Source organism: Cylas formicarius, unplaced genomic scaffold (genome assembly GCF_029955315.1).
Source record: "Cylas formicarius isolate icCylForm1 unplaced genomic scaffold, icCylForm1.1 PGA_scaffold_2__14_contigs__length_35257938, whole genome shotgun sequence".
In the NCBI taxonomy this organism is placed as follows: Eukaryota; Metazoa; Arthropoda; class Insecta; order Coleoptera; family Brentidae; genus Cylas; species Cylas formicarius.
Genome location: NW_026844319.1, coordinates 17,854,625 through 17,881,141, shown reverse-complemented (window position 1 = coordinate 17,881,141; position 26,517 = coordinate 17,854,625). Strand labels below are relative to the sequence as shown.

At 33.1% G+C, this 26,517-nt stretch overlaps 2 protein-coding genes across 8 annotated transcripts; one reads left to right on the top strand and one right to left on the bottom strand.

Moving 5' to 3' along the window:
* Positions 1–18: 18 nt before the first annotated feature.
* LOC132697693 (phosphatidylinositol 4,5-bisphosphate 5-phosphatase A-like) lies at positions 19–25,774 on the bottom strand. 7 transcript variants are annotated; one of them, XR_009618286.1, is made up of 13 exons: positions 25,576–25,774; positions 25,153–25,492; positions 24,882–25,057; positions 24,596–24,826; positions 24,381–24,534; positions 23,945–24,154; positions 23,703–23,891; positions 11,657–11,879; positions 4,505–10,254; positions 3,912–4,433; positions 1,030–1,190; positions 340–444; positions 19–255 (listed from the first exon to the last, which is right to left on the bottom strand). XR_009618286.1 is itself a non-coding variant. In XM_060663263.1 (8 exons), exons 1-8 carry the CDS (start codon positions 25,587–25,589, stop codon positions 23,503–23,505), a joined length of 1,302 nt encoding a protein of 433 aa, XP_060519246.1. In that variant the 5' UTR covers positions 25,590–25,774; the 3' UTR covers positions 21,971–23,502. The 7 variants fall into 7 exon arrangements, 2 of the variants coding, with proteins under 2 accessions (XP_060519246.1, XP_060519245.1); XR_009618288.1 differs by having other exon boundaries at positions 3,912–4,105; XR_009618287.1 differs by having other exon boundaries at positions 3,912–4,645; positions 10,032–10,254.
* LOC132697692 (G-protein coupled receptor Mth-like) lies at positions 11,873–21,936 on the top strand. Its single transcript, XM_060663261.1, has 9 exons — positions 11,873–12,328; positions 15,557–15,910; positions 16,057–16,283; positions 19,350–19,543; positions 19,888–20,064; positions 20,121–20,199; positions 20,257–20,429; positions 21,095–21,254; positions 21,612–21,936. The coding sequence occupies exons 1-9, from the start codon at positions 12,176–12,178 to the stop codon at positions 21,934–21,936; spliced, it is 1,842 nt and encodes a 613-aa protein (XP_060519244.1). The 5' UTR covers positions 11,873–12,175.
* Positions 25,775–26,517: the final 743 nt, after the last annotated feature.

Genomic DNA, 26,517 nt, shown 5'->3' with positions numbered 1-26,517 from the left:
AATAAATAAATGTATAAATCAATGAGGCATATTTATTATTCACATACTACTTATAAAAGCTCGCAAACAAACATAATCTCCGTAAGCAGATAGTTTATCCTATATAGCAAGACAATGACAATATTATAATATATAATATAATATATATAATGAAATCCTTCGACGAATATCCCGAAACCAGGAAACTGAGTTCTCCATAGATCAAATTTTTTTGTATATCCTTTTTGCTGATACTCCTAGCGAATTTGTAACAATCTGGAAAAATGACAACCCTAACTAGCACTTTCCGTTATTTGCTTTAATCATGATGGATTATAACTTGAATTATCTGCTGCTTACCACAACAACTTCATCGCCTGAAAACGTAAAAACTCTCTCTTGAGTGAGTCCTTCCACTATTGTCGTGCGTATAGTCAAAATATTTCCATCGAGTTGAGCAGTACTCTGAAACATGTTTTGTGAACAAAAAAAAAACTTTAATATCTTGAAAATATTATAGGTGATATATGAGTTCTGGGGATCTGAAGACAGGACCATGTCTCAAAGTCTCGAATTTATAGCGCAATATGCATTGATATATTAATTTCTTAAATAAGAACAAGTTAACATAATAATACTTTTAAAATAGATTCTCAAGATAACCTGTCTGTAATAGATATGATCTCGAAATTTTCAAACATATATCTTTTTTATGCATTCTATATTAAGTAACATTAGAACCTGTTTGCATGAGTTATTCTGAGTTTTTTTGTGTCCTGTTTTGTTTCGTTGCCGAACTTGTAATTTCCATTTTTATTGTAGTTATTTTGTTATTAAAAGCACACAAACGACTTTTACTTAATTTAACTGTTATTGCATTATAAGTGCAGACCTTTGTTAGGAAGAAACATTGTATTTTGTGTAAACAACAAAATAAATAGATACATAAGAATTATAGTTTTGAACATTTGATAATATGTGATATTTCGTACATTACATCACACAATCAGCTTTGTTTTACATAACAATAAAGGGAACTGTCAAAATTACCGTAATTGGATGGCCACTCGGAAGAGTTTCAGTTGTTTCTTGTCCAAAAAGAAATGTCGTACGTCTTCCGAAGGCGTCAATGATCACTTTAGATTCGTCCGCCTCTAATATCATACTAATGCCTTCTTCCGTAGTTTTCTTGGCGTTCTCTGGAGTGTCTCCTAACACAATAAAAAGAACATTATATCCACATTATTAAGTGTATGTCCTAAAGGCGATGGTAAAGTAGGTAGTCAATAAAACCTTTCCAAAAATCAGTGTACCTAACGCTGTTTAGTACACCCATAAAAATGTATTTTTCTACTCCCGTCTCTAAAATACCTAAAATCACCCATCGATCTAGCGTGCGGGAAGCGTTACTTTACCACGTCAGTTTCGTTTCCCATGAATCCGAGCTACTTCGGACATTTCCGGAATTTTACCGCACGGATTTGGTAGCAATAGGATGTTTTCGGAGATATTTCCCATGCTTTGAATTTTGACGTTTGTCAATTCTGACGGTCATGTCAATGAATGTATTCGTGTTGTTTTGCGAAAATGTATCCAAAAACTAATGGTCGTAGAAAAAGTAAAGTATGCAACACATTCGGTAAAATTTTTAACTCACTCGTTTATTAAAAACTTGCTCCGTCGCGCTCCACTCGTGAATCAAATCCCGTTTACCGCACTTGTTGCATATTATACTATTTCAGTTCACAAAAAGTAACTTTTGTAACAGAGTGCGTAAATCCTTATTTTGAAGGTATTTTCTTCATTGTCTTTAGTGAGTGTTAATATGGTAGACATAAATTTTTGTGTGTTAACAAGACCAAAAAATAAATGTTCATAAAATTACGTACGTAAAGTCAAGAAGTGGCGACGCATCCACACTAAAATTGCGAAAAGTCAATGGCACACATCTCTTTGACCATACAATTCGTTAAGATTTACAATTAATTTAGTTAAAGCAAAATGGGAGCTTCATGATTTTTTTTTTTGGATGGCGAATCACTCCTTGGACCATGCTTTTTGAAACACCTGTGCCTGTGCTGACAATACAGCCAAGCCAATATCAATATCAGTATATCAGCAGACGGGCACGGATTGGCCACAAGGTTTAGATTTAAAAAAAACATACAACTAATTTTTCTACAATTTGTTAAGATTTGAAAAAAGGTTAAATTTGGTTATCTTTTTGATGATTTTTGTTGACACCTTATTCAAAATCAGTTTCTATAAAAAGTGTTACCAAATTAAGCTCTACAAATGGAGGAGGTATTAGATCTGTTACAGTTACGGTTACAGTCTTATAGACAGGAATGTAATAAAAAGTGACAAACTGCGGATTGTACTTTCAATTCTTTTTAAGGCCCATTTAATTCCCATAAATTTGATCTGGCCCATCTCCTAGTTCCAGATTAATGACAGAAACTTCTAAATCAGGATTTGCAGAAAAAAACAAAAACTCGATTTAAACATGGACATACCCTAAAAACGGTCCAAATTTGATTGCTTCTTGTAATAATTTAACCTCGCATCAGATACCACGAGAAAGAAAGGGGTCAGCTACTTGAAAGAAGCATGTTTTTTATAAACGTATTTTTGTTCTTAGCTCAAATTATTCAGCACTTTTAAATTTGCCTTTATTACGTTTCTTTGAGAAATTAATGTTCTTTACAATTTATTTCGCATCAAGAAATAAATGTTTTCCTAATGCGGAAACGTTTCACCGCCATTTAAAGTCAACATTTTACCTAAACAATTGTAATAAAGAAATTTCACAAACCACACCTGTACAGCGCCGAATTGGATATTTTTATAGGAAGTAGACGCAGACTCTGGGGCGCATGCAATTTTAATAAAACATAATGGTAAGTTCCCCATTTCTTACCATTTCAGAATTATAGGGTGCTTTTCAAAAATGTACATTCTTAAAAAAATCGATGGAACGTTTTTGGTATCAAAAATTTTAATTGTGTTTCCATGAAAATATGTCGGAGGTGCTTTAATGGTATAAGTATAATATTTCTTAAATTAAAAGTTTACTAGTTAACAATAGAAAAGTGCTCCATTCTAAATATTATTATATTTGGAAACAAGGATTTAGACTATTAGTTTTTTTTAGAATAGTATTTCAATTTAATGGGATATGACAGCTTGTTTTTTAAAAGCCTGGAAGAGACAGCAAACAAATTGTACGATGACCAATGCCCTGAGCGGAAACAACCTATCAAAAACATTTTATTGTTTGTAAAGTGGCCAAATTTAAGAACAGAGGGTCAAGAAACATCAAACATATATATTTGTTTTCTACCATTCAGCTTATTTGTTCAAAAATTAAAACTTAAATTTTTTAAATTTTGAGTTCTGTTCAGTGATACAAAAAGTCGATATACTGCCAAATTCTACGCACATAAGTGCTTTGGAAATATCTTCATAGGAGGATAAAAAAAATTACAGCTATTTTTAAAAACGTATATTTTCAAAAAATACGTTATAACTCTAAACTAATTTGGACTGCAGAATTTGAAAATCTCAAATTGTCTACTTAAATAAGGTACCCTCGTCGCACCTTGCTAGAACATACCGTTTTTGAGAAAAATGTTTTTGAAAATGTTTACAATCGAGGTGCAGATAATCATTAGTAAGCCCGACTTTACCTTCGTAAGCAACCTTTTTGAGCACCATCTTTAAAATTTAATTTTTCTAATTTTTATCACAATAATTATATCGATAGTTTGCAAATATTGCAAATTTGAGATTTTATTGTTAGCACTCGCTTTATAAAATAAACAACACCCAATAAGAAATAAAACCTTGGAAGATATTTGCTACCTACGTAAGATTAAACTCGGAACACGATATCAAAAGTCAGAAACGAAATATGCAATTATATTTCTCACCTAGCGACAGCATGTATTCGTAAATATTTTCCTGGCTGACGAGTTCATATTTGCCACTTATCGCCGTCATTTTGCACCTAAACCGAACACGAAACTGCTCGTCTTCAACGGACCGTTAAAAATGTCGGCCTGTTTTGTTGATCCTTTAAATGCCGTAATTCTTGCCGAAGGTCTTCCACCGTGGCGAGTCCGTGCTAAATAACAATCGGTTTAAATTCGTTTGTAGTTTATGAGTATTCGTATTTATATCAGGGCAGGACCAGCGAAGAAATACGCGATTAGGCTGTATCTGGTCGTTATCTTAATTTGGACAGCTAATTTGAGTGCAATGTTTTCGAAAGATTAGCCAAATTTGCTTTTCGTTGACTTGTCGGTAGCATTTGATCAAATACATTAAACGCTCTTTCGAGGCTCTCGTCACTGGTGCGGTGTGATTAACTCCAGCTCTGTCTAATAATTGAAATTTAGTAATTTAATCTCTGCACAATGCTAGAACAACATTTTTGCCTCCGTCCTGTCCATCTGCAAAGCATTGTGTAGTACTGCAATTGCAACTAGGCAACTACTAGTTCTTCAACAGATTTTGAACTTACGAAAGTCTCTAATTGAAGGCTTCCTTTCTTTCATTCAAAAAGTGATTCGGGTGGGCGTGCACTCACTTGCTTAAGGTGACTGTCACCAGAAAACTTTGGCGTAGTCGTCATAGATATGCTACCTAAACCTTTTAAGTGAAACTGGAAGGTATAAATGGTATAGTCTATCTCAATCTTCATCCTGTTAACTTTCGATGGACCCTCCCCAATAAAACTTTATTATTACTACAGTTATTGGGTATAGGAGATTTAATTACTTTCAAGAAATTAAATGATAAAGATTAGACAACAGATCCATAATTTAGCTTGATGAAACAGGATTCGATACGCACCACACTGTATTCAAAGGATGGGTTGATTCCACTCAAAACAGTTAGAGGAAAGCACCTTCAAATAAAGGAAGTATCACCGTAATACACGCTAGGTCAGAAGACGGATTTGTCCTAAACTGCTTGCTGTTTGAAAAAAACATTAAGGATTCTAGTTTGGATTATTGTTCAAGTACCGAATATCTTCAATATCTTATATCTTCAAGGGCTGACACCATGTTGCCAATGTCAATGATCGTCATTTTCAATATTTTTCTTTGGATTCCAAAGGATAAATTAGAATTTTAATTCAATAGACGTTATGTAGTTTTGCATTATTACGGTTTGGAGAATATAAAGTCAGTCTCAATTTGTATCAGTTATGAAATGAAATAAGACACAATATTTAAAGTTATAACATTTTTCATATAATATATACTATAGCTCCAAATATTGCGTTTCTGCTAGACACGGTGATATCGAAGATGCAACTTTGGAGTTTATGTTATATTAATACTATGTTAATAAACTAATGACTGCATAAATTTATCAATGTGTTGCACACTACACCTTTTCTACGACGATTAATGTTTTCTTACATTATGTTAAATATAATACATTAATAAAATAAAGATGACTCTAATTATATTTTCATTCAAATCCTAGCCTTTTCATTAAACTTACTATTACAATAAAATTAATTATTATTTAAAGAATAATAATTATAAAATAAGGTTTTTCAAAGTTTTGAATTTTTCATACACAAAGAACATATATGAAATCGAACTTCATTTTTTTACCGCCTTTAAAACAGTATCTGCATAAACTCGCTAACAACAAAATTTACTAATAAAAACAATATTAGGACAATTTTGAATATTGTTGAATTAGGGAATTATTGTCTCACGCGTTAGATATGCATGCAGCGATTAGATTTTCTTCAATTGAGACCTGCACAAATTCAAAACTGTTATAAATTCCATTTCCAATATTTTTCTTCCAAACGCGTCAAACGGGCAGAAAGTTCCGGTTGATCAATTTTGCGAATCCGAATTAAAATACCATTTTTCAACTCCCTACTCCAAAATACAGAATAACACATCAGCTTCGTTACCCATGGTCACGAACCGCTTTGCAAATTTCCGGTCACAAGTTTGGAAAAGCGTGATTAAAGTGTTGTTCTTCAACCTTGTTGCATAATATACTATTTTCTAGTGCCTTCTCTAAAATACCCAGTAATCAAATTGATTTGGAAATCACAAACATAAATGATTTACACATGCGGTTTTATGCTATAAATAAGACCACTATACACACGATGAACTTTTAATAGCAATGTTTGAGGTTCAAGTGTATTTTTGTTTTAATAAAATTTGCTTTAAGTCTATTGCCACGTTTCTTCAATAACCCTGATCGAGTTATAAGTTTAAGAAGGCATGCACAAAGTGCCAGTTTATAACATCAGCTTTCTGGTACTTTCGCTACGGGGAGCCAAAACCGTGACTGAAGTGTCATTTATCAAATTTTTAGCATAATGTACAGTTTGTTATCACATTTGAACGTTCACAGACACATTTAGCTACTCGGCGGATATTGCAAAATGGTCTGACGAAAACATAACGCTAACCGCAACTGGCATTATTTTTCAAGCGAAAGAAATAAATGAATTATGCCATTTTCGAGATAAAATTACACTCGTCGGCCCAATTTACGCAAACGTTAATCGGTCGCTTTACGTAGGTAAAAATTTGTTCTAATTTATCCGAGCGGTGTGTTTAGTTTTCTACGGCACTTACTAACGGCTTGTTTTTCGGAACGCTACGCATGCACGATTTGTCTCAATTCGTTCTCGCTGTCAATGAGTGGAAGCTAAAAAAAGACAAAGCTGGAAATAGTATACACTAGCCGACAAATAACTACGCCGTTTTTGGCTCTGGTACACAAAAGCGTTTAAAAACAAATTCTTTATGAAATGAAATTAATCTTTTTCTAATCCCTTCTGTAAAATGCCTAATTACCCACCAATCTAGCGTGCGGGAAGCGGCACTTTACCATGTAAGTTTCGTTTCCCACGGATCCGATTTTACCGCACCGGTTTGGGAGCAATCGGATGTTTTCGGAGATATTTCTCACGCATTGAATTTTGACGTTTGTCAATTCTTGCAGTTATTTCAGTGAACGTATTCGTGTTGTTTTGGGAAAATGTATTCAAAAACTAACGGTCGTAGAAAAAGTATAGTACGCAACACGTTAGGTAAACTTATTAACTCACTCGTTTATTAAACACTCGCTCCGTTCGTGTCAAATAAACTTGCGAGTCAAATACCGCACTGGTTACATAATATACTATTTCTGCTCCGTACTCTTTGACGTTTGTTGATTTTAACGGTCAGATGCCATTAAGTGAATCGATTCAAACTGTTTTACAAAAGTGGAGTTCATCGAACTTCTGGTTCAACATCTTTATTTAAAAATTTCGATAAATAACTAATGCTGCACACTGATAGAAAAAATATTTTGTTAATTTTATCTTATTTAGAATTAAAAACTAGGGCAACTTTCTATGAGGATATATATCATTAATATTCCTAGTTTTCGATATATCTGAGCATTTGCCTCTACAAATCCACCTTTATGTCGAATCAGTCGGAGTTAACCATGACAAAGTAGGAAAGAAATGATTTTCTGCTGTCACATCAGAAAATTATTTATACACTGGAAGATTATTTAACATTGTTTTCTATTTAAGGATAATCTTGCAAAAGTTTACAATTATCTTCAAAAACCGACACCATCACACAAAAGAAAATTATAGAAGCTTTCAATAAATCTGTACTTTTTCTTAGACTGTCATGGTTAACTCCGAGTCACGAACGTGCAAACTATTAGGTCTATTTCCAGGAAAAATATTGAAATGGCAAAATTTAGAAAACCAGAACTGTCCGGGATATACAAATCTATATTCAGCCAGGCACCTCCAAACTGCTGTCTTCAGAGTCCGTAATGTTCAGATATATATATATATATATATATATATATATATATATATATATATATATATATATATATATATATATCAATTGGATTAGAAGCAAATTAAGCGAATTTGGAATAAGAGCTAGAATGCCTGTTACTGCTCCTTTGTTAACTAAGCCACATCGTGTGGCACGTTTAAAGTTCGCAAGAGAACATGTTAATTGGGATATTAACGACTAGGCTGATATTCTTTTTACGGTTGAGTCAAAATTTTCACTTTTTGGATCTGATAGACGTGCTAGGGTGAGATTTCTTCAGTGTAACATAAGAGTAGTCAGAAATATTGGAGGTAAGAGTTATTTTAGACTTAAACTCAATCGAACATGTTTGGAACTACCTAGGAAGATGCATAAGAGCTCGTAATATTGCTCCACGCCATCTTGATGAGTTAGGAAATGTTTCAAGAGAAAAATGGGAAAACTTAATCTTAGAATAAATAATAATAATACGTAATTGATAAGAAGAGATGTCATTACTGAATTACATACTGAATTGAATTGTAAAAATTCTCTTTGGAATTTGTTATTTTGTTACTTTACATTTTTAATTTATTTTTCAAATAAATGTTATTTTCATTACTTTTGCTCATTATGTTCTGATTTTTCCATTTGGTGAAATCAGCAAAAACAAAACAAAGATTCCTAAATATAACCCCTTCCCATTAAATGTTAACAAGAAATATGATTAGGCGTATACCACTTACGCGATGCTTTTTGGGACGAGTGTAAAATAAATTTCCAATATGTATTTATAGGATGTCCCATATAAAAAAAGTTACTCTTTTATGTGTAGATCAACCGTTGAATTCTATGTAAAAAAGGTCTTTGGAAATTTTTTCATAAAAAAAAAGTTACAACGATTTTTTTAAATGCCCATTTTCGAGAAGCATTTAGCATAATGCGGAAACAGATCTCGGTTTTCAGCATTAAACACCAATTAATTGGACTCTCATATTCTTTAACAATCGCAAACTTAGGTCACGCTTTATTTTCAAATACAATGTCTATATTCATAAGGGGCTAAATTGCGCTGTTAAATTTATTCCACGCAATGCTGCGTATGGTCTGTCTCGAAGTATATCACCTTAACTTTTGACGGCAAGCATCAGAACATTTTTGCCGTTTTAAAAATATAAAGACTAAATATTTTATTATTTTTATTTGGGTTTATTAAAATTACATTAGTATTAATAGACAATACGATGATACCAAATACCTCAAGAGGTACGATTTCATTTTGTTCAACTCTCAGATTCTTCATTAAGATTACTTACAATGTGTTTTATATTATTCTGTATGAAAATTTAAGAAATTTCAATTTTAAAATCTTTGGTACTGTATTTTTCCAGTCCAAGGTAGGTATATAATGAATGACATTTTTAGTTAAATTTATTACGCTAGTATTTAATGTAGGAGCAACATTTCTGCTCTCATATTTGAATGTACTTGGTGCCACAAATGTTCTTAAACAGTAAAACAGTATGCCCCATCGATTCAGCTAAACTATCACAGACCTATTATTCCTATAACTGTATATAAAATATCATTTTGTAACAAATATCCTTGAATTTCAGTTTTTTTATTATTATATATTATATAATTATTTATATATTACATATATATTATAGTTATATATTACATTGAAATAAAATTATTATCAGGAATATTTTTTAGAAGATAATTGTAAAGGAAGTCTTCAAAAAGTCCTTCACTTGTGTCTTGATGTGATATATCAAATCCCTCTTCTGATCCAGCGGTAATTATAGTGATGCATTTTCTTTTATTTGAAGGTGCTCTTGCCTGATAGTTTCTACTGGAACCAACCCATCCTTTGGATACTGTATCGCGTGTATTGATCTAAGTTTCATCTATTTCAATTACACATTTGTGTTTTGATATATACTTTTTAATTTTCTGAGAGTATTGGGATATTGGAGATGGTGCTGTTGACTAACTTTACTGGACAGACTAATAAATGAAGATATAAGACTGAATATAGCTACTTATGTTATGGATACCATCGAAGCCAAGAAATTGAGATGGTACTGACAAATCTGCTGACGTTCATTCATAAACTTTTTTCACAAATTGTTTTGTATCTAATGAGGAGCGACGGTAAGAAGAACACTGTCACTGATAATCAGCCGACACGTGGTCGACATCTACCTGACTACCCTTCCTTACCTGCCTTGGTCCATGTTAGGCATGATTTTTAAATTAATCGATTTTTATGAAATTAAATGTGATTTGCAACACTGGATAATATTAGATCTCTCTCAAAAGCAACAGAGTTTGTGTAAAAGCGTCAATTCAGCGTTGTAACCTGCTTATGCGCAGTTTGGTTGTGTTGGTCGTCGTGCTACTGTGTTCCCGGCTGTTGTCTTGCTTGTTGCGCCTCTCTAATGTTCTAGAACATATAAATATGGAAAGAAGACATTGTGTGAACAATCCAAATAACTTTTGTTATTTGGATCTGTGGTAGTTATGTCGTAGTAAGTTTCGGTGTTCCTATGATATGGCGAAAGCCTGGGAATCACAGTGATGATTGTTATATTTGTTAGTGTAATGTTCAAGGATTCGACAGAAAAAATAAGAAACACATTGTGTATCTCAATCTTGACTCTGTTATGCGACCAGTTCGTCGTGGACCAGATACCTACCGCCCCAAAAGAACTAGAAAAGAGCTATCAAATAAGGGGAATCTAATTCCGACCCAGATGACTCAGATTTCAGAGCCCGAAGCGCGAATTAAATGATTTAATTAGAGACTTGCACCTTCCAAAGGATACATCCGAATTGTTTGTGTCCAAACTTCATGACAAGCATTTACTGGCACCTGGCATCACATCAAGCTTTTACCGGAATCGCGAAAAAGAGTTATTTCAATGTTTTAGTCAGGAAGGACCGCTAGTGTATTGCAACCATATTACTGATTTAGTTTCAAAATTAGGAAATGTTCGTTAGTGAAAGAAGAATCACGTCTGTTTACTGATTCAAGTAAATGTCGTTTAAAAGGCGTTTTATTGCATAATGGTGAAGAACTGACCTCGGTTTCCGTTGCGTATTCGGTACATTTAAAAGAAACATATGAAAATTTAGGATTTCTTTTGAAGAACATCGGTGGATGCTTTGTAGCAGGGGGGTTATACAAAATTTCCATGCTTTATTTGTGATAGTGAGGCAAGAGATAGACATTGGAATCAAATAGAATGGCCCTCTAGAACAAGCCTTACACCTGGTAGCAAAAATGTATTAAGAGATGGCATAGTTGACCCCAAAAAAGTTTTACTGTCATATCAAAACTTGGATTGATTAAGCAGTTTGTTAAATGGGCAGTGTTTCAAATATTTGTGCCAGAAATGCCAAAATAAAAGAAAGTATTCTTGTTGGGCCGCAGATAAGAACATTATGCAAGGATTTTCAAAATACAATGATCAATGTCGAAAAACGGCTGGGGTTCATTTAAAGAAGTAATTGATGCAACAAGATGAAGATTTCGCTCAAAAAAGTCTGAGAAATGTTTTTATTGATTTTATGATAGGATTCCACTTTTTTACTGAATAAAAAAATAAATTGTTTTAAAACTATCGTTTTTTTTTTCGTTTCAAAAAAATCTTACGTAATACAAATAAATGGATAGAATGTTTGTAATCTGTCTAGCAAAATTATATAAAATCAGTTTTCAAAATAAAAACATGTGTCAAAACGTTTAATTGTGGGTTATTGGTAATTGAGTTTGTCTAGTAACAATAGCTACGATAGCTACGGGGGAGGGTCTGGCAATAGTGAAAACGATATACATATCATACCTCATACGCCGGCTTTGTGTCGGGCAGCTTATACGCGGACTCAACGCGTACGATTTATATACAAATTGGGATTCCCTGACCTTAGACTGTTACAATAAAATAGTTTGAGTCAGCGCGCGGCGAGGAGCGTTGTACCGCCTCCTGCGTCCGTTTTGGAAATCGGTCTGTGCGGCATTTGTTTTTTTTTTCTTCACAACGAACATCGGCGCAGCCATGACACATCCTAAAATTATTTCCAGTTTATCTCGGACGAAATCGATAAAAAAATTCTCGGTGCCATGGCGGTACGATAACTGATAACCACGCTCTCGATTTCTTATCAATTATTAAGGTGACGATTTAGTTAGAATAACAATATTCCGTGACTGTTGTGATGGTGTCCGTAGTTGCATTTTCTCGCTGCGATAGTTTTAAATCGGTCAAGTTTAGCGGTCGCGTGATAACGTACGAAACGCGCGGTTTGCCAAAATCAACGTGACGATGTTGTAACACGTGTGTAAATATCATCGTCGCGATCGTATGTATAAAATGCTAACCACTTGGTTTGCATTTACGGTTTCTTGCGCGGTTTGGGTCAACGGACAGAACGCTGACGGTAATGCATTGAACGACTCTTCGTTGAGTAGTGGCAAGTCCGGAAGTGAGACCAGATTGACTGGTTATGAATCGAAGGTACGAATGATAGATAGATCTACGGTGTTCCGTAGGTGGTTTAATTTACATTTTATCGTGCGCGTAGTACATCGAACGACCTAATAAAAGGTCAGTAATTCAATGGGATGGAAAATGGAGAGTTAAGGTCGAACGAAAATGAACGACCCTTCCCTAGAAAATTATGACATGAAAATAACATCATCAAGCTTTATCGATTGATACCTGTGTTTTTGACATCATTTTTCAAATATATTTAACAAAGTACAGATATAGTGACTTTTACCCAGTGGCGGCTTATTTATAATTTCAAATTCTAATTATTATGAGTGTGCTTTTTAGTTCACGAAAACATAATTTTTAATATAATGTAATGTTGTTAATGTTAACTAATATGTATATGCTTCTTCTTATGATGCCGTGTCCCTTATGCTATCCAAATAGCTATAGTCGTACGAGAGAACGCAGCTCTAATAAAAATTTGTATAGACGTAAGCCCATGAATTCTGTTTTCGACCTTCGATGTTAAGTACAGTAGTTTTCTCTCTTTGATTGTTAAAAGGAGATCTTTCCGAGCTTACTAATTCTTCATTTAATCTCGGGTTTTGGGTCGCGTTGTTGATTGACGAATGTGTCCAGATATTTTAAAGATGACACCCGCCCGATGATCTCTCCATGAAGCCTTAAAGTACCGTGTCTTTGTTTATTTAAGAATATTTGATCTTAGACGTATTCATACATATAGCTCACTATGTTCTACAATGACGTCCGTAAAATACTGCTGGTGATATTATTTCATTTCATTGTTTGAACTTTTTAATGTACCATTGTGCTCTTTTTGCTACCTATCTGTTAGCTCCTTAATATTCTTGTGTAAATTAAAAAAAAAACTGTTTCATCTATAGGGTTGCTATTTTTGTACATTTGTTTTCATTTGTCTCTGCATTTCGCATTGGGATTATGATTGCATCAGTCATCCACTCCTGTTTCTTGAAGTTGTTTGTAAATTTGAGATTTTGAGAGAAGTATTAGCAATGCTGTTAGTTTCATCAAGATTAGTATAGAAGTTTTCAACTGCTTTAAAGTTTTCTGCTTTATCGTTTGTTGGTGCGTACACCTATCTGCTCTTAATAACACGATAAAAGGTATTTAGCTTCAGTAAATGAATTCATACTGCACTAACACTAATAACATATTAGATTTCTTTTCGCCGTTAGTAAATAGAGGTTTGTATTTGATCTACACTGATGATTTGAAAATTATTTGTAAAATTTGGCACATTTGACTGCATTAAACTGCAACTGCATGTCGGAGATCGTAGTAAATAATAAAAATTATAAAATAGAAATAGAAACCTCGTGGGGCGGGTTCTGATGACGAGCGAGGCTACATAGTGTTAGACTTCTCGGACATATTAAAATAATGCAGTGCTTAAAACAAATGAATGGTCTAATCATTTAATTGATTATTTAAGGGAATCAAACAATTTAAAATCCAGTACTTTTTTAAAGCCAGACTATCTTCGCCGGTTCGCGTTCAGAAAATACCAACGTGGAATCTTCAATTACTGAACGTTACTATGTGAGCGGTTTTCATTTGCATCGCTTGCTGATAGGCGTAAATCGACAGAACTGCAGTTTATTTATAAACTTGTTAATTATAAAGTTGATTCTGCAAGCAGACTGCAAAAATTAATTTTTCTGGTTACTATCGCCGCTGAATAAAATTTGCCGAACGTATAACAGATTCCAGGGATCAATGTGACATGTACAGTTCCAACTTATCCCCTATAAATCCAGTTAGGTTTGCTTAAAGATATGTTAACATTATTATTGTTATTATTATTTAAATTTACAGTTTTTTTTTCTCTTCTTTAATTTTTGATGTGTGTCTTTATACTCCTTTGTCACTGTCATTAGGATTGGTTTTAAAAAAATTTTGTACTTCCACCTTCTTTCTTGGAACATCGTCTGAAAATTATTTGGATTGGTCTCAAGCAAGTCGGGTACCAGATTTATCAGTAACCGCGTGGGAATCTAGTCTTCAATAAATCTCAAATTCTTCCAATAAAAAGTATTCCGAGATCTTATTAAATTTTTGAAGCAACAAAACCAGACATCAAATAATTTGTTTTAAATCAATTTGGTATTTTCAAGTAATTCACTGGTGAAAAATATATATAAACGTGTTTAAAATTATGCATTGCAAAACGGAAGCAAGCTATTATTTGGAAATAAACGTTAAAAATACTGACCCGTATACGAGTATGACATGGTATCCAACTTACGATGACTTCCCACACATAGAAATATATTTTTTGTTCTTTTAACCAATTTAAAACATATTTATCTTAATCTCCTACTAATTGTGCATGCCTATTGTTTGTGTGCGAGATACACTGACTTCCATATAATTTTCGAAAAACATTGTACCATTCGATGGACGAACACATTTCATTAAAGTTTACTAATAGTCTAATAATCATCCGGTATCTATTATTGCTGATACGTTTCCCACAGGATGCGGCAAATTTACCGCCATCTTATCTAAAACAAACAATTCTAAAAATTAATATTTCATTTCTCGCAGTATTTCCACATCTATCTGAGTTTACCTTACGAAATTGCGTGAAATATACACACAGGTATAACCACACACAAGAGGATAACGTTGTGTTCACACCAAAGTTCAGCTATTTTATTTTGTTAGCATGACGAAATAAATGGGATACCGTTCTGCGCTATTTTCGTCTGATTGTGCAAAGTTGAAAACAATACCTGGATTTATATCGAATTCATCAGAAATACGAAAATAGCAGTAAACTCAATAAAAAAAGCAGCTTCACTTTCGTGTCGAGAGAATGAGATTAAATGCAAATAAAGCACAGCACCGGTTGTGGTTCCACGTTTTATTTGTTTTTATAGTCAAACACGACATGCAGAGGTACGTTTCACAAGTATGACGAAAATTACACAATTTTTGATAGAACTATTTTATTGAACAGTTTCCATAATAGTCTAGTAGACCTTATACCCTCTGGTTTTAAGAATAATTTATAATTTCAACAAATTGGAAAGAAAACTTACAAATGAGAAAATATCTGTAACGATGTAAAATTTATTCCGAGAAAACTGTATGACATCCCTCATCGCTTATGTAGCAAACTGATGCAGCCTCAATTATTACCAAATATGCCTTCACCACTGATGTGTTTCTATATGGGTCAAATTAGCATATTTTTTGTTGCAGATTTCGCCTTACGAATGGGATCCGCAAGTGCATGGATTTAATAGAACAAAGGTCAGTTCGGGCCCGATAGTAATAATAGACAACAAAACTTTATTTATAACCAATTTGAAATATAACGGAGCGGAGGCTTCGCTGAAGTTTTGGGCTGGCACGGATGGACCAAATCGCTTCGTAGCTGACGCAGACATTATTGCGAATAACACAAATGTTTACGTCAATTTTCCCGAAGACTTAGGAGTCGATTCGATCGAATACTTAGGAATAGGACCTACCGCGGCGGGCATATTCGACTACGTCACTTTTTACGAACTCGAGCGTGGCTCAGTAAAGCCGCACAATGACTCACCATCATCCGTAAGTAATAGAGTATTAAAAGTCTATAAATGTATGGAAGGTGCAAAAGTGTTAAACGAATATTAACAAAACTTTTTAACTGTAATTTAAGTTAGATTACAAAAATGGGAATGCCATTTAGGTAGCTCAAGCACGTATTGTTTCAGTTAGACGAAAAACCAATCTACCGAATACCAAAGTGCTGTGATCACAGTCAGGTTTTATCTGATTCAGAATGCGTACAATGGCTGCAGCCAATAACGTTTAATATTACTATTTACTACAGCAATGCCACAGGGCTCGATCCGGATCTGAAACTAGATCCGTCACAGTACCAACTTAGACCGTACGTCGACAATTTATCCAACTGTTTTCAACCAGATCGTTTTATTTTGTAAGTATGTTCCTGGATTTAATGTAATTTGATAGCGGGAGTTTTTAAATACCCCTGAGGTGTTGTACAATAGAACAACGACAATAAAAATATGCTGCCAATTTTGAGAGTGTCAAACTGGGACACGATGAATATTTCACATTTTTTGTTACATTAAAGTAGCTGGCTATAGCTAGGTAATAATAAAAAGACAGAGCTTCCAAAAATTAAGAACTTTTAGAAGAAAATCATAACTAATATCTTTTCTTTTATCAACAATAAAATTCATATTTCGCAAAAAAATGCAAAGGAAATGCCGGCAAACGCGCAGATAAAAGAACCAGTGGAATAATCAATCTATGATCGCGCTGTCGATGTCGCCGAGTAATTCTTTAGCTGGTCCACACGAACGCGGTCTCAGCGCCCGATTTTTCAAAAGTTTGATTTGAATTGATTAATTTTACATTGTTGCAGTGTAAACATATTATTCTTTTTAGAAAACCTTATATTAGGCTTATGGAGACTTACAGAGTGTCAAAAAAATTTTGAAGCTTACGTCTATATTGGTTAAATTTGGCAAAATATTTTCTTCATTTTAATCGTTCAGAAAAATGGTTCTTTTCAGAATTAAAGTTTACAAGTTGTGGCACATTGAAAACATATATCGAGGAATCCTAAAGTGCATAAATATAATTTTTAGACTCCCTCTGAATTCTGTGGTCATAAATTTTTTCTGCTAATGGTTTTAAATTCTGAGTTTCCAAGTTTTATTGACTTTTAAAAAAAGGCTAAAAATGGCTGTGCTGAAATTATGTGTTTTAGTAAGATCAAACCTTGCCAAAATAATATCTGCAAAGATTAAAAGCGATCCTGCCCAATAATATATATAGCTTTTCACTTAAACTGCATGTATTTAGTAAATAGACGTTAACTTACTAGCTTAACTAACTTTTAAATTAAATAAAAAAATTATAATTCTCTAATTTTGAGTTATGGGCGTCTGGGGGGGGGGGGGGGGGCACTAACTTGAAAGACCCACTTCTTTTGTTTTAACAAAAATTCATTGTACGTTTAACGGTCAACTTCCCTCAGTCCTAAATATTTATATGACTATGGATTTTACCCTATACACTGTATGGATAAACCAAATTACTTCTCTCTTATGGTGTATATTGCAAAATCAAAAATTTTGGTCGATAAGCCCATATTGGGGTTGATTTTTAAAAAGAAGTGACATGTCATCTAATCAATCTAATCCTCTAATCTCATTAGTACAGATTGTCAATTGCCTTGGGTATTTTGACAATAAATTTCGTGAAATTTTCCATAGAGCGTATCGCTTTTCTTATTATCGAAAGTTTAAAGAGCAATCACATTCTAAGTTTCTTGATAAAGGCTCAAAATATTGAGTATGTTGATTCTAAACGAATCAAATCAAATCAAATCGTATACTTTTCTTGCTAAAATGTAAGTGCAGTGAAGAACATATTACACTTCAGGAATGTTTAATGTTGTTTTGGAAAAACTTGGTGTATAAATGGAAAAATCCCTTTACAAACGAAACAACACTTTTGCTAAAGAATCGCTTTTGGCTTAGTAGAGAATTTAGATAGAAAGATTAGAAAATTTTGAAACAATTTTTTTTTATTTAAAAATTATTCTAAATGATTCACTAACAAATAACATTATCAGGTTCCCTGTTTTAATGTTTTTTTTTTGCTTTTAGCTATGAAATTTTAAAATTTTATTGAATCAGAATATTTTCATTTCCAGCTACTATTCTTTATAACGTTTTGTGGTGGCTGTCTGTCAGTAACAAGTTTGGATCATAAATTTAAACAAAAAAACTGAAATGATGTAAGAAATTAGTCTTTAACCAAGCAGGATTAATCCTTATAAATTTAATTCGATTTTTTCCTCCTGCAAGAACTGCCTCGCATGTCATAAACACACTATATTTTCAGTTAAAAATTGTTAAAAACAACAATTATTGATTTTAAGTTATTTCGCATATCCAGACATACTGTATGTAAAATTTTTAGGAGAAAATTGTTAACTGAACGATTTATATTTATATCAAACCAAAATAAATAATTAAAATTGTTTATACTTCGATCCACTGTGGGGTGAGTTAAATATAAAAACAGTAATAGAGTGCATCTGCTACTGTTTTTGTGTATTTCTGGCAATTTACGTTCACTGTGAACTATAAAGGTAGTCTTAATTTAACTAATGTGAAGAGATTTTTAGAGAAATTTAGTAGACATTTACTCAAAAAAATGAATGGATTTGGAGATGTAATAAAAAATGTTATATTTCCAGCTTATTTTTTTGGTGGGAATAAAGCTTGGGCAGAAATAGGGGTTACCGATTTAGAGCATTTAAGTTTGAGCGTTTAAGTTGAAAAGAAATGAATATTCTAAGATAAATGTACGGAATTTGCATTATTAAGGGGTCAATTAGATTCTGCTTATTGGGTAAGTATACAGAAACATGTGTCAAAAATTATTAATTGTAATATTTTGCGAAGCCTTTGAATTGGCTCTGCGGTTACATGATGCGAGCGAAACTTCCGACAATCTCGAGATATTTAGTGAACTTAGTACTTTTTCGGCTAAATTAGATACAACTCTAAGTAGCACCTAAAAAATTCTTTGATTTAAGGGCAGTTCCAAACACATTCAAAATGATTTGTTACAGTGCATGATTGAAGTTTGTCTTTTTGGTTAAGATTAATTGGTTACTTTTTCCCGCAAGTTGCCACTGAATAATAAAATAATTTATGTTATATAATTATGTTATATAATTGTTCATATATCTAACACATAGTTCAAGATAATTAATTGTGAATTTCTTGCAATGTAAACTGTGGTTACGGTTATTTTTTAACATTTTATTTTATTCATTCTCAATTACCAGAATTACCACTGCAATGCCTTAAATTTATACCGCTCTTGTTTTGGACACAACCGACCAGTTACTTGGATAAGTTTAAAAATGTACCTTAATATAATATGCAAAGAATCTATGAAAATAGCAAATTCAATTTCAATTTCTTAATCAACAATCTTTACTATGTATTTTCAGATACTATTTGGACGACGAAAAAGACGAATATGGCTTGATATACAATTCGTCTCTGATAATAAAAGGGGAGTCTATCAAGCATCATGGGCAATTTTGTATAGACCAGAATACTGAGGGCCAAACTCGCGTTGTGGTCTGCGATGAATTGGCTCCCATAGAGGAAGTTAGTCCGAATCCAAACATATATTTACCGGGTAAGTATGCTAAATTTTAATGAATTACAAGTATGCAATAGAAAGCAAATTCCTTCTAAGGATCACCATGTTTTTTGGTAATTGGGGACAGGTAGTCTTTTTATTACTAGGAATTGGTGAGAATATGATCGTTTGTTTCACTGCATCAATGTAATGCTCAGAAATGAAAAATTTCAATGAATTCTTAAAATCCAGCCAAGATAAGTCACATAACACATTCATTCAGCTTTGCATTGATTCGGTATCAAGAACTTTTTTTACTGATGTGAACAGTTTTGTAGATCTTCGTAAAAGAACGCTTAATTATTGTAATAATTGTAATTATTGTAATATTTTTCTTTTAGTGTTAATAGCATCCATCATTTGCTTCGGGGCATGCGCGGCTATTTACTTTTTGATTTTAAAAGTTCGAGACATTCACAAGAGGTGCCTCATTTTTTACTCCACTTCGATGTGCGTCACCTTCTTGGCGCTGGTGCTTATACAAGTCCAGAGTAACATGGTGGCGTGTTACCTTTTTGGTAAGGGTGCACCTATTTGGTCACTAAGAATTCTCTAGCAAATGTACAATTTTCAGGTTCTGTGTTTCTTTTTTCTACAGTATTGTCGTTCATATGGTTGAGCCTATTATGTCTCGATTTGTTGTACATTGTCAAGTAAGAGACGATTGAGGATCGACTTATCAGATGCCGTGATGTATTTATTAATTTTAGGGTTTGCATAGAAAATAACAGGAACGATCAAAGATTCCGCTGGTACGTCGGATTTTCACTTGGAATTTCGACTTTGGTGTTGATGATATCGCTGTTATCAGGAGAGCTCGGAATCCCTGACGTTCCACCGTCGTTTCTAAAATCCTATGGTCAACACAAATGCAGTTTTGAGAGTAAGGGCCCCAAGAAATTCCATTCTCATATGAAAAACTACTTCGCTGTGGTTACTTTCCGTAAATCTCCGACATTCTTTTAATAATTTTCACATATTTATTCATGTCTGAACAATTTCATGTTGTGGTATAATTTAGACCAAATAAACTTTTTAATGATGACCGACGAAGCTGATCAGTGATTCGATTCTATTTCTACAAAAGTCGGATTTGTCAAGAAGCGGACTCATGCAATACTCAAAATTTAATGATTTTATAACAAAACAATTCGAAAAAATGGCGACAGCAATCATTTAAAACCGCAAAAAATACACAAAACCTAGAATCCATCGTCGCTTTAAAGAAAGAGGGATAATGGAAAAGATTATAGAGGAAGAGGAAAATAGGATTCTCCTCGTAGTTTAGATGCCAAACGCAAAACCAAGTGTTTGTATTTAGTAACTGTTACTTTTCGGCAAATTGCCTTGGAAGACAAAGAAAAATTTTTAATTTACATCTTCCTACTCTAAAATACCCAATTTTGCGCGGATTAAACATGCATTTTAGGCACGGGTTTTGGTATTGGTATTGTTTTAATTTTATTGATTTAAAATTTCTATCTGTATCTGTATCTCTATCTGTATTTGTAGTTTATAGGGTCAAACCAAATTAATGAATTGTTTTAGCAACCACTTCGAGGATATTTATATTCTTTGTACCGATGGGTCTATCTATTGTGGCCAGCATCGTTCCTCTGGTATTACTGAACCACTATTTTCAAGTAAACGACGCTAAATACCGAAACATATTCGACTGGCTCGAAAACAAATACCATTACAAATTCATGTAAGTTGGAGGATTGACAAATTTATGGTTTTACGGGTTTTACAACTTCTTTTCACTACATTGCATAGTAAATTGGTTAAGGCTTTCGCGGCCCGTTGATAAGCTATTATCTTGATTCGGGTTTAAAGGCCGTCGTCGATTGGAATTACTTCCAATCGACGACGGCCTTTAAACCCGAATCAAGATAATAACCTATTGCTTAGTGACTTGTAGATTGCTCTAACCTATCAAAGCTTTTAAGTTTATAAGTTTTCCAATTTGATTTATTTTGTAATAAAAAAATGAAAAATGTATTTTATGGTCAATAAATTGTGTCAATCCGCGTAAAACCCGTTCTAATTATAAAAAATGTTTTAGGTCGCGCGCTTACATAATAATTATAATAATCTCCTGCTTTTGGGTGGTGAACGCCGCATACAACTTCTTCACCATGAACGGTATGACGCAGTTGGCGCTAGACGTGATAGAGGCCTCCTTAGGCATAGTGAACTTGAGTTGCTTCCTGAATAAATATACCGTGAGGGAAATAAAGGAGAAATTGTTTAAAAAAACCAAGAAAATCACGGAAGAAAGTTTGGACCTCAATGGCTTCAGGACTCCCGTGACACCGAGAACCCCGGCTTCGGAGGACAGTGAACCAATGTTTCCTATAAACTTAGTTAACAACAACGCCAACAGATGAGTTGACTATGTAAGAAGTGCAATCTAAGAACTGGTAGTTGTGTAGTGTTTTTTAAACTGTTCGGTGCTAGTTCCCGATATGACGGCAATATTTACAGTAAATGCTGCTTGCACAATTACATTTACTGATGCCATGTTCGGCCATGTTGTTGTCCTTACTGTCACTTACTCTGTCAGATAAACTATTCATTATATTGAATTGTGTCTAAAGTCAAAATACTGTCCCATTGCGCATAACCTCTCAAAAGATACAACTCGACGCAACAGTTGCTTCAGAACATAACCTCAAAAATGTATATTAATGATTGTTAATAATAGTAATAATCGCAGACGTGATAAGTGAATGACTGGATAAATAACAACTAATTGTACTACAAGAGACTGTTACTTTTTTAATTTTATTACCTTTAAATAACTTTTTTTTCAATTATGTTTGCAAGATTTAGTGAATGGTGTTTAATATTTATTTATTTTATATACAAAAGTAGTAAATAAAGATGGTCAAAAATCAATGACATACAGCGGTTTATTTATATCTTGCTAATATATTAAAACTGTCAGTGAAGGAGTGTGCTTGGATCACGTGGCCAGTATGGTAAAACGGAAAGTACTACTGGTCATGTGAGCTAAATTTAATAAATTATTTGTAAATAAAATCATAAATATCTCTATGTACAAATAAAATTAAAATTTACAGAATATGGTAATACTAGAACGTCTAGATGCCCAAGGTGTTACTATAATAGACAAATAAAAAGCGTATCCTTTAGAACTATCTGTTTCTTACAAGACTACATAATAGCCGAAATGGATCCCCATTAAATTAAGTAGAATACAACAAACGGAATCTGCGGCCAAAAATTACTTCATTGTAAAAGTCTACAAGTTACGAAATACATAATTAACTATAAAATATAACCCCCAAACCAAATGGAATAAAAAATTAAATTGATTTACTCACTGAATTTGAAGGTTTTTTTGATGGTCAAACTCCAAACCACAATAAAAACATATATGATATGAAGCTTTGGGGTCTTCCGCAAATGACATGGAAATTAGTCATTTAATGTAGGTTTTTTATATTCAAGCTATTATTTTATATATTTATATATATTATTTTATATATAAGGATTTGAATTAGTGAATTACATAATTGGGATGATCAGATGTTAGCTTTTATATTCACAGCCAACCACTGTGATGGATATCTTAAATGTTTAATAAGCAAGAAACTTCAATTATACACACAATATTTCTTACCTTAAAAAGAAAAGAAAATGAATTAAAATCACAGATTATGACCATTTGTTCGGAAAGGCCTCACTTCCACATTTTTTTTAATTTCAAGTCTTTCCTAACTACTAAAGTGACTAAGTAAGTAAACAATCACAGTTAAAATTTAAGGTCCACTTATTCTAAAGGCTTCTTTTTGCTGCCAGCAAAAGTATGGGAATATAAATGATTTCTGTTTGTGCTTTGAAATAATTAAGTATTTAAAATAATAAAAACTGAGCGCATTAAAGCGCTATTCAAACGTCTAACGCCTCAAATATATTCCACCTCTGAGTCAATCACTATCATTTTTAATTATCGGAAATGAGTCGCTAATGCCCAGCACGCTCATAACCTAAAATGAAAATGCACTTTTATGAGGACTCCTGAAAGGACAAGTTTTTTAAATTCTCATTTAATGTAAACTAATGCTCACAAGGGAAACTAAACTTCTATTTTGTTTAAGTATATATAACTAAATAAATGATGACTCACCTTATCTTCAGTTTGACTAAAGTATACTAAGCAGTAATTGCCTTTGCAGCGACTTGGCAGCTCTGGAATAGTCACCTCATATTTATGTGGCCTTTCCAAATTTGGCGGACGATGGATTTCTGTCAGAGGTGATGCACATTTGTTTATATACTCGTAGGTAACATAATCATCCAGTGATGTGAAATTTTCCTATGACACGGACAAAATTGTATAAAGAATATATACCTATAAGAAATAAATACCTTATACAAGCCAATCCAGTCATCCTTTGTCTGAGGAATAATTTTGGTGATTTTATAGTAAGCCTTATTATCCTCACCGTCTTCCCATCTAGCAATTTTCTCAAATTGAACCACACACTCGGAGTAATCTGAAAACACCTGATCGGAAACGACAGATGAAACAGTACGCCCTCTGGGTCTTGCAAAATCTCTTTCTACTTGAGGTGGTATCTAAGGTTGCCATCAATGTCAGGTAGAATAAAATTCAAAAAATTGTTACTAAGTATTCCCTAATTTTAGCAGCTTAAAGCCAATACAAAAAACAAAAAAGCAATAATATTTTAGCTGACACTGTAGCCTGCACAATTGCAAATGTATTCTTATATATTGTACAGTTTTACATAAGGCATTAACTCAGCTATAACAAAAGCTAAAAAAATTAAGTCCATTCAATTACCTTAATAATGAATTCTGCGCTGACTGGTTTGTGATCACTCAACAGATAATTGGAATGAGACTTATAACTGAGTTGATCTACTTTAAGTGTAATATTTTCATAGTTGTTAGAATTAACACAGTAGAGAATTCTATCGCACCAAGCAGGCCTCCTCCTAGATATAAAAATTATACCTGTGAAACAAAAACATTAAATAAAACAATCAATACACTCACTTGTGATCATAAGAGTTCGTGCCAACATCGAATTTAAAGGTGGGTGGGAAATCTGGATCTTTCTCTGTGAACTCACTAAAAGCTTCCCCTCTTTTCATAACTTGTCTTAATTGGTCATGCTCAAATAGCTTTTTCAGGTCTTTTTTCAAAATGGTTCTCTCAATTTCTTCTGGGGTGCGATCATATTCTTCATTTAACCGAAAGTTTAAATCACCTAACCAAAATACATAGCTAAAAAATAATTTTCAACATTACTTGTTATTCCTAATTAGAGAAATTTGCTTACTCATGGTATAAAATTGCTGATGTTTCTTCAACATGAAATTCTTGGTCTTTAATAATATTATTATAATCCACAATTCTATCTTTCAGTTGATGATCATGGGCACTAAGATGTGAATTCACAATGCACAGTGAGCAACCGTAAATACTAAACCTAATACTGACTGCACCTTTATTTCCCTGAAATAAATGAAACACAAAAAATAACAAAAATCAGCATCACGCAAAAAAACTGGTGTTCAGCTACTATCTTCAACTAATTAGCAAAAGCTTACCCACATGCCAGAAAATCCAGTCCTTGTATATTCTGATTCAATTTCCCTAATATTCAACAAATGCTTCCTCAAGGAAAAAATACACAATAGCAATCCTTGTAATCGAACCGACTTAATTTTTACATAGCCTCTAATTTGAAGAGCTTGTTTGCAAGCATATGTCCATGAATCATCAAATAGAGTGTCCATAAGCATATTTTGAGGTTGGGCTTTTACTTCCTGAAAGCCCAAAATGTAGAAATCTGCTAACTTATCACTTTTCTGGTTGCAAAGTGACAAAAAATCCAGAACTTTTTGATCCGGACCGCTCGTACCTACATTGTAGGTAGCGAGATATAACCTACAACAAATAAATGCGTTGTAGCTAATCACCTTTAATAAAATTTAGTGCTTCTTTAGGCATTTTTTGATTTTGGAACTTACCGCAAATTTTCCATAGTGAAAATTAAATTTTACGTCATATCAAACTACGCACTTGCTGCAGATTAATTAATTATCCACACATAACACTAATTAATAACACCATTACAAACCAATTTACGGCTGTCCTGAATTTAAAATCAGAAATCTTTAATTACTGAGTAGTGAATTATTTTCGACGTCTTCGTTGACGTCTTCAGTGTTGCCAATCTTGATACGTTATAAGTTTTTTATCTTCGTTTTTTAATTGCTGTAGGCAAATGTATTCAGGTCATTCGCCCATTAGGGACAATCTTCTATTGTGAAATAAAAACGATAATTCTGTTGAAACTAGTTTTATTGTTATTTAGCCCATAGTAATCCATACCACCTAAATATAGGAGAAAATGAAATCTTTGCCTTTCTAAATGCATTTTTAGGCAACCAGATAATCAGGCTCGATTTTGTTCAAACATCAACCGCGAGGTGCCACTTCTTTTAACGATTTGCCTGATTTTAATTTTGTGTGCCAGAACTATAATGGAAGCTTATCGAGAAGGTTATTGAAAATGTGCCGTTCCTGGTTGTTCTGATATATTCGGCAAGAAACACTCGTTTTCAATAAACGATGTTTTTCTATTTAGCAGAGCGGAGAACACCAATTAATAATATATAATAGTAAAAATGATAAATTAACAGAGACTAACAGGAGGAGACTTACCTACGGAAACAGCTTTTCTTACTGGTACTTCTAGACAAGCTATTATATAAACAATCAAAAGTTTTCGAACTGTATATAGGTATAATGCGAAATAAATTTAAGTTTGTATGTGCCATTTTCATATTTGTTCAGTATAACATGTACACTTCGTTTAACAAAAGTTATTGAAAAATGTAATTAAAGATAATGATTATATCTACACATATTATGTTTTACCTAATAGATGGCAGCATCACGCTTAAAAA

What these genes read in the sequence shown, in the direction of transcription:
- LOC132697692 (XM_060663261.1), top strand. Translation starts at nt 12,176, where the DNA reads ATGTATAAAATGCTAACCACTTGGTTTGCATTTACGGTTTCTTGCGCG. An exon ending in CAACCAGATCGTTTTATTTT is followed by an intron (nt 16,284 to 19,349) that starts GTAAGTATGTTC and finishes ATGTATTTTCAG; the next exon opens with ATACTATTTGGACGACGAAA. An exon ending in GGTGGCGTGTTACCTTTTTG is followed by an intron (nt 20,065 to 20,120) that starts GTAAGGGTGCAC and finishes TACAATTTTCAG; the next exon opens with GTTCTGTGTTTCTTTTTTCT.
- LOC132697693 (XM_060663262.1), bottom strand. An exon ending in CTGGATTTTCTGGCATGTGG is followed by an intron (nt 25,058 to 25,152) that starts GTAAGCTTTTGC and finishes CATTTATTTCAG; the next exon opens with GGAAATAAAGGTGCAGTCAG. An exon ending in ACGAACTCTTATGATCACAA is followed by an intron (nt 24,535 to 24,595) that starts GTGAGTGTATTG and finishes TTTTATATCTAG; the next exon opens with GAGGAGGCCTGCTTGGTGCG.